General features: G+C 39.5%; 1 protein-coding gene across 7 annotated transcripts; it reads right to left on the minus strand.

Annotated features, from left to right (window-relative positions):
- Positions 1-2284: 2284 nt before the first annotated feature.
- LOC148029666 (uncharacterized) lies at positions 2285-8387 on the minus strand. 7 transcript variants are annotated; one of them, XM_087685940.1, is made up of 8 exons: positions 8140-8387; positions 7104-7171; positions 6010-6498; positions 5440-5605; positions 4824-5041; positions 3972-4105; positions 3215-3819; positions 2285-3025 (listed from the first exon to the last, which is right to left on the minus strand). In XM_087685940.1, exons 3-8 carry the CDS (start codon positions 6403-6405, stop codon positions 2949-2951), a joined length of 1596 nt encoding a protein of 531 aa, XP_087542066.1. In that variant the 5' UTR covers positions 6406-6498; positions 7104-7171; positions 8140-8387; the 3' UTR covers positions 2285-2948. The 7 variants fall into 7 exon arrangements, with proteins under 7 accessions (XP_087542066.1, XP_087542063.1, XP_087542062.1 ...); XM_087685937.1 differs by lacking the exon at positions 7104-7171 and adding an exon at positions 7890-8028; XM_087685936.1 differs by lacking the exon at positions 7104-7171 and adding an exon at positions 7864-8028 and having other exon boundaries at positions 6010-6715.
- Between the last annotated feature and the right edge of the window lie 556 nt (positions 8388-8943).

The raw sequence follows: 8943 nt of genomic DNA on the forward strand, positions 1-8943 counted from the left end.
GCTGATTTTGTATAAAGTTGGGTGGTACAAAATCAATGTATCTCCATATGCAACACAAAGGCCTAATCTTATTATTTCTAACTTTTCTTTCCTTAATTCTCCTATTAAGGTGCATATGACTTGCTCTTTTCTTTTGAATCTATTGCATTTCAATTGTTCTAATTGTTTGATTTGATTATGTAGCCTTCTTAGGAGCCCAATGAGCTAAGACCAAGGGATAATATTGTCAAAATTTTCATGTAACCTTAGAGCTCTTTTACTAAGAAAGTTAGAATGCTTAGTTATAATGTACAATTTACCTTAATATGCTAAGTCCTTTTTATTGATAAAGTAAGATAGCTTATATGTGCTTCTTATTTGTCTAAACTCAACCTTGGCCATAATTTGCCTAAACATTTCAAAATAATGATGATATGGTTGTTTTAGCATACTAATTTTGCAAGGCATCTAGGGCACATGATATTGTAGTTGAACAACAAGAATCAAGTTAGTTTGCATGTAATCCCAAAACCTAGTCCTCCTAAACTACTATAAGGACTTAGTATTTGGAAGATCAAGTTAGCTTTATTATCCTTCTTATCATTTGTAAATAGGCCATGAGCAAGATGTTATAATGCTCCATTTTTTCTTAATTTCTAAAGTCCTTGTTTAGAAAAATAAAACATGTTAGCTATGTCTCATGAAACATAGAACAAACATGAGCAAGCTATTGTTTTCACCTTTTGCGAAAAGTTATGTGACATTTAGATAAACCAGTTTAGTTTAGGCACACCCATCATTTATTACAAGCCATAAAAAAACCTTTGTAATGTTAGATTGTCCATGGAACTGTGTTATATTCAAGAATTTGAGCTATGATTTATTCTATGTTGTATATGATATCGACATAATCCCACAATTTGACAAGCAAAGGCCAGGAAAAGTTTATGGTTTCTCAATGGTTTAACACATTGATTAGGCTAAAAAGTAGAGAAGACTACCTAAAAATTTCCCTAGAGAATTCAATGAGTCAAAAAAGTAGGGCCTCTAAGTCAATGAAGTCAAATGGATATGACACATGGAATCTAGCTTCACTACTATGATATATTGAATGGAAAAGGATAAAGGAAATTATTACATTTTTCCATTTGAAAATATTATTTTTTGAAATCTAGTTATAGTATTATAAAGATCAATACTTTTTAGGGTCTTCAACCATGGGTGTAGTCCTTGTTAACTTATCATCCATGATCAAATGATTCATTTGTTCAATGGAACTTTCAAGTTGTGCACTAATTCCAATATCTCAACATCCACCATAAACATTGAATGCAAACTATCACAAGTGTTAGCACATAGATAATGCGAGAGCAAGAAATTGTCAACCCATTCACAAATAATACATCATGAGTATTTTATATATACAAAAATTGAATGCTTGTCTCTACCAAGTGGGGATTTGTCATGCTTAAGGGCTTATGTGCCAAAAAGCAACCATCCTTGTCATTTTCTATTAAAATTGCCTCAAAATTTTTGAGATGGTTAAATAGCAAAATCCTTTGAATTACAAGTTTTTGATTTCCTTTTTGTGACTCATCTTTTGACCAATATTCCCTTTCATATAGAAAAAGCAAAAGGCAATCTGAAAGAGAATTTTACAAATCTAGGTTTGTAACCAAAGAGGTTCACCTCTACCTTGCTCAAAAAGGCTACCATAGTGAAGGTTTAGATACATACAAGTAGCAAATATTTATTCTTAAAACTTTGCAATCCCAATCTACAACTTCAATATGCGTTTGTCCTTGTTTAAAGATATACTTGCAACTTTAAGTCATCTCAAGGAATTCTAATTAGTGTAGAGGTATAAGTGGCCTAATAGTTTAAATCAACCATTGTGATGAGAAAGTTTATAGATTTCAACCTATTCATCACCTACAAAAGCATCATCAAGTGTTATAATGGTGAATTAAACCATAGAAAAAAAAGGTACCCAATGAAGAACTGGCATGATTGCCCGTTTTCTTTTCAATAGTTGGAGTATAACTCTAGCTAGGACATCAAAGCCTTTACCATTGTCTCCTTATCAAATCACAATTGTGCTAGTTTGATGGTTACATAGAAATATATTAGATTACCTTCATAAGTTCTACATCATTCTATGTGTTGGAGAAACATGTGAACGCAAAATTAAATGTGTACTAAATTACCTTCCTAAGTTGTATATCAGATGTTGAATAAACATGTGGATGCAAAATTCAATGTGAAGGATTAATCTATGCAAATGCAAAGACATGGGCATGGGAGACGAGAATGACAAACAATTTCTTAGCAGGTTATTGGAAACCTCACAAAAACCAAGTGTGGTGGCAAGTACAAAAAGCTTGGAACTCCCAAATTTGGAGGGACTTGCGGTACATGCTATTGTTTTTATTATTATTCTGGAATTGATTGTATATTTAAACCTTGGTTTTCAATGGTTATGAAATGGTAGATAGAAAGCTTGTTGGCCTTGATATTTGAGAGAGGACTGTTGCTTCAATGTACACGAGTGTTTTGAAAAGTTTTGAAAGGTCGTCGCTCAAGCTGGCTTTCTAGAGAATTTACGATGGTTTTTTCTTTGGGGATCGCGGCTCGTTTAAAGACTCGAAGGTGGCGCTGCTGTCTTACAAAGACCGACTCTCAGTCGTGTGTTGGGTTTTGCTTCGATCTCCAAATACACTCATCCCCACAGCCGTCGCAGCCGTGCAGTCTGTATTATTTACATCACGCCAGAGGCGTTTTAGTCATCAACAGCCTCCATTGATGATGTATTTCTTGAGGTAAACCCAAATGGGGGCCGGTAGCCGCCCATTACCTAGGCATTGCGTAGAAATATGTCACACTAATTGGCCGGCCCATCATTTTAACTAAACACTCTGTACAGAACATGCACATGACGACAGAAGTTTTGAACGAACACAGCAAGAAGCTCAACTCTTCCTTGATTTGGACTTGGTGGACTTGACTTCCGAACTGCCAATAGACCGAGTACTTCCTGTAGCTGGAGCTGCAGCACACACACATAATTATTTGCACAAAAGAAAGTCAGCGAGCAGCCAGCGACCATGGTGGATGTTGAATCATGAAAATCCATGCTAGCATGTCTATTGCACTTTATGATTATGCAGCTTTAATATATGCAGAAAACAGAAGATAGAAGCAGCAGGTAATAGAAGTAGTGATAGACTGCACTCACATTTTGAAGGAGAATGGAACTTGAGAGCCCTTGTCATTGTGCTAGACGGCGGGGCCGATGGCATGAGCTTGTTGTTGCTGCTGCTGTTGTCATTGCTGTTGTTCGTGGTGGTGTTGGTGTTGCTATTGCACTGATGATCTTGCTGTTGCTGGAGGCGGAGGAGGTACTCCATGCTGGCCTCCAGGCTGCAGAGCATCCTCTTGATGTCACTCTGACAATTCAGCATCTCAGCCCTCTCAGCTTCCTCCTGCTTCAGAACTTTCACTTCGGCCCATGTGCTCCCTGACAGCCTCGTGTGCTCCACATTGGCCCGAGGGTTTGCCTCAAACATCTCGATTTGTGATATGGACATGGGGTATGGCATTGATGACGATGCCTTTGGACAATCCAGCTTCTGCTGCTGCTCATGAGGTTGTAATGTTGCAGCCTCCTGATGGCGATATGTCTCAGGCCTGCCATTGGTTCCGTTATTAAAGCAATTAATAATGTAGCGAGCACTAGGTGACCCAGCTCCTGCTTCACTAATCCGATCATCAGGTGGTCCTGCACCTGGGGCAGCTGTTGTACTTGGCATCATTGCCTGGTTTCCCCTTAAATCAGACGCTCTGTAAGAAAACATCATATTTCTGATCACATCTATATGAATATGATGTTCTACAGAGTTGAAATAATCAATTCTAGAGTTTTGTTTACAACTGCCACTACTATTGTTTGCTCATGCATACATTACACAATTGTTGCTGAGACATCATCTTACATATCAGACACTGAAAATGTTGAACAGCTTGTAGGTTTGTACAAGATAACTTTGCTAAGTTGAAAACCTTCATTCTCTTTATCCTTAGCAGAGTTGGATCCATCTTCTATGGACCCTTGAGATGGCAGTGGTGGCTACACGAATCAACAGTAGAACGCTTGCTGTTACACCAATCTGATTTAGTTAAATTGGAACACAAACATTACTACTGAAACATGAAAGAAACAAGCTTATCGATGTGTTATGAAGTTATTTGCCCCAAGTTATGGAGGAGGTTTGATATATTTAGTTTTATCTGTTTGAGTTACAACTGGTAAGTTTTACAAATCAAAGAGAGGACAAGCATGAATAGTCACCTCTTCTAGGCCTATAACCACCCTTGGTATTTTTGCCTTGTGACCAGCATCCTTTTTAATGTGTGATAGGGAGCTGATAGGATTTTTGAAAATTTTGAGAACTCTAAAATGGAGTTTTGCATAGTGTAGGTTTTGGTTCATGTGTGGAAATAAACAGCTAAGCATCTATATCTCATTTTTGTCATACATGCAACTCTCTAACTTACTGTGGATGATGGCATGCTCAAGGCAATGTTTTGTACGCTTTAGAGGCTGGAGGACATACATAAGCGGCTACAGGACATTCAAAATAAAACATGAGATTCAGCAAAGAAACTGACAGTGCTAAACTAGTTTGTACTTCACAGGACCAAGAACTAGTGGCTTGTTTGAGGAGGTTGCATAACCATCGGGACAACATCCCACTTTCCAAGGGCTGGCCGATTAAGAAAAGAAGCCATTACTGCATATGAAGGTTGTAGAAGGAATCATTAAATATATATAGCAAAGGAAGAACCTTGTTGGAGTTCGCGATTTCTGTCTCAGTATCAGAGGAGAGCCTTGCACAATCGATAAGACGACGAATCTCTTTCTCAACATACTCAAGTTGGATTTGTGGAGGCTCATTGCTATAGCTCAAAACCACATTCTCTCGCTCAAGCTCCCTTTGAATTTTTCGCACCATCCTCAAAAGGGGAGCTGCATTCCCTTCACAATCCGATTGCAGGTACACCTCTAAGGAACCCACATATTTAATTGAAGTCAGACAGAAGAAATAATGTATCCATCATAGCTTTCAGTTGTTTGCTGACCATTAAAACACCAGACAATTCACGGGTCAGCTGCTTTGTTAAAGAAGGAAAGTGTTCATGACATAGAAGCATTATGAAATGCAATGTAGAATTCTAGGTTTCCCAACGTGACCTATGACATCAGTACCGGTTGTACAAACAACGGGCTTGATAGCATCACCACCCACAATGTTCAACTTAATAGTTTTGATTCCATGTTCCCACATTCAAGAAAGAAAAAACAACAGGCTTTTCCTCTTATGTGGCTTGACTGATCAATCCTGATACATCGTTATGATTGAACCATGCACAGATTATTCCACATAATACTGTATATTTTACCTGATAAACATCCAAGCATCCAACCTAATGTAGCCTTCTTTTTCAAACACTCGTTCTCCTTTTCAAGTTGCCTCCTTGCTCTCTCGTCCCTTTTTCTTCTGTGACTAATTAAATCATTTTTCATTTCTAATTCCAACTCTAACTCTTGCACTCTGTCTTCAAGTGCCTGCTTTTGCCAGCCACCAAGGTTGCAATACTTTTACAATGCTATTATGTTTGCACTATTACAGTACGGACTGTAAGTGGATGAAAAAAAAAGAAAATGCTGGACCACTTGATGAGCTACATGCTCTGCAGAAATTAATACATTGAAATAGCAAACAACATCCTGTTATCCTCCACAGAATTAAATGGAGAATATTATGCATGGTTTGGAAGAGCACATCATAACAGATAACTAAAGAAAGCTTACAATTTCTGTGTTTGTAAACAAATCTCTATTTATTTCCCATGCACAGACCCAGACACAAGATTCCTCAAAAATCTTTTTCTAAGACTGCGATACAGTTAAGATCAGGGATATCCATGAGAGTAGTATGACCAGGAATCAGAAATAAATTGTGAACATACCAGTACCTTCTCTCTGCAGCGCTCCTCCTGAAGCAACTGTTGAGTGTGCTTGAAGTCATCCTTCAGTAACTGGAGTGTGGACTGAGAATCATCCTGCTGCTGCATATTTTGCTTGTGGGTATCAAGTTCTGACTGGGCCTGCTGCATTTGGTCCATGGCCAGCATCAGTGTCTCCTTGAGGCGCTGCTTCTCCTGCAAGTGCTCACTCTCTGACATGCTGCTCCGAAGTTTTAAACTCTCCAGCTCATTCTCCAGAAATGCCACATAATCCAACAGCTCATCACTTGTCTTTGCATACTCATCTGCCACATGCCTACTACTACTGGCCCCTAACTGATCACCCACAACATCTGCTGCATCAGCTGACCTTTCTGTCTCCTTCTTCATCATATCCATGCAGCGGTCTACCTAATGCTTGTCTGCACCAGCTTTGCTAAACATCGAAAAAAGTTCCTTCTGCCCTTTTGGAATATAATTGGTGCCAGGGTGCTGTAACATTTAAAATTTAATCAAGGACAGAAACTGACAGCATAACAGCAGGCTTAGGCATGCAGGACCTAATGAGGTTATGAGCTTCAATGTAGCACCATGGACATGCCCACAGGTGTTCTTGCAGGTTCTGCAATCAGCTGCCTTCAGCTGGCAACAATGAAAGGGTGCCATCTGTGACCATTCAAGTCAGACAAGGCAATGTACTTGCAAGAACCTGCCAAAAACAACTGTGACCCTGAATGAACTTGTGCATTCATTATCATCAACAAGAAAGAGGAAGAAGCTCAATCCTGGCATTTCAAGTTTTTGAACAACAAGCCATTTGTGCATACTAGAAAAGTCATCTTAGTGATATTCAGACTTTTCAAAGTCTTTAAAGACAATTATTACAGAGCCATAAAACTCAAAATCTGCACAATGAGTTTGGTTCAAATGTAAAGATGCAAGACTATTTCAGACATGATTGGAACAGACAGTGCAAAAATCAACATACTTTCACTATGCACCTTAAAGCCACTCTAACACAGGCAATAACTGCAGTAAAACACATTGCATAAGCAAGAAAACACAGTATGCGACCAAGCAGGTCAGCAAAGCCATACTAGAGTCCTCCTGAGACCATCAGGCATCTTCCTTAATGTAGTCACGTGGCACAGACATAAAGATAGCCCTGCATCCGTTTACAAACCCCCAGCTGTTATATGAGCAATAATGATTTCAGAACAAATCAGCTCAGCCAAAGATTCAGGCTTGTACCCCTGTATGCTAATCTAACATGTAGGATACATAGCCCCACATAGATTTTTCATTCTAGCACTTGAAAACCAATCAGCTGCTTACTACTTATACATGGCATAACATACAATACATGCCTGCACAAGTACCAACTACAATAAAACAGCCTTTCAAACCCCATGCGTGGCTTGAATTTAGAGAGACAATCAGGAACACAAGCCTGAGCAAAGAGAGCTTTTTCACAATTGATCCGTTCCAACAAGCATTATTCAAAAGATATCTGAATCTTACACCTGTTTGCAAATGCTGCACATTATCTTAGTCAATGGAAATTTAAAACACTGTTGGGAATCCCACCTTCACAACCATTAGAAATTGGGAAGGCATAGGTGAAACGTCCTCCTAGGATCCAACCTGCACATGAGACATGGCACAAGCCATGTCCACTGTCCATTCCTCTCATGTTTGTGGATACGGCTTGTGTCATATCTCACATGCAGGTTGGATCCTAAGAGGACGTTTCAATAATCCTGTTCACTGTATGAAAATCATGACCTAAATTCTGGGAACAGGGAGCACGGGTAAGGGTGCAATTACAAGGTGCTGGCAGAAGACACCTAGACTCACATTTCTCATTCTGAGTTGTGGCCTACATTCTAGCGTGCGAGGATTGACGCCACATTTGTTTCTCTGCAAGGAACTTCTCCAAGTCATCTGCGAATAGAAGGCTCAGCTACTTCTGTATGTGACAACTCTATATCCGGTGAATGTAACACAGATTGGCACGGACCCCTAGAGAACGACAAAAAGGTATCCAATCATACTATGATGCGACAACACCGGCAACAACAGAAATCGAAGGTCATGAGGTAACATAGAAGACAAGGAAGATTTATTAAATACCTTCCATCCTTATTCCAGCATGGCGATTGCAGATGTGTCAAAACAGCTGCTTTCTCTCCCTGAACTCTTCTTCACAGGGGAGGTGAGCAAGGTCAGCGCGAGGATCGTAAGCTCAGAAAAGGAGGAGGAGGAGGAGGAAGAAGAAGAAGAAGAAGAAGAAGAAGAAGAAACCATGTTCTCTCGAACAAGCCTTTGTGTGTGTGTGTGTGTGAGAGAGAGAGAGATTCCAAGCTGGTTTCTTTTTTATCGAGAATTGAAAGGGTGCGATGAATTCCGATGAAACGTCGCCCCGGCCCCCGAGAATATTCCGCATCAGGGTCGCTGGACGCGAAATGGGCACGTCTCCCATGCGAGGGCGACCTTAGCGTTCGTTCGTCAATAGGGGTCGAAGAGTTTCAGCTCAAGGAAATTAATATTTAAAAACCCAAAAAAAATAGCAACATGTATGTCTAGCAATATGTTTCCAGACTTATGTGTTTTATTTTATGCATATATATTTAAATATAGACTTTGTCACCTCTCTCTCTCTCTTTATAATCAAGTGACTATAATGGTAAGCCGCTTGGTTTATCATCCCATTGACCTGAGCTCAAATCTCGATAATGTGGATGTAGCAATTAAACTCGAGACTATCTAGTCGTCATGCATTCAACTTAAACAATTGAGCTACATACTTTTGGCTTGTGCGCGCGCGAGCGTGTGTGTGTGTGTGTGTGTGTGTGTGTGTGTGTGTGTGTGTGTGTGTGTGTGTGAGTGAGCGCATCATATTATTGCACTGATATAATTGAAAACACCTTTGTGTGC

This window comes from Lygodium microphyllum, chromosome 10 (genome assembly GCF_053477565.2).
Source record: "Lygodium microphyllum isolate KBCC chromosome 10, Lygodium_microphyllum_v1.1.10, whole genome shotgun sequence".
In the NCBI taxonomy this organism is placed as follows: domain Eukaryota; kingdom Viridiplantae; phylum Streptophyta; class Polypodiopsida; order Schizaeales; family Lygodiaceae; genus Lygodium; species Lygodium microphyllum.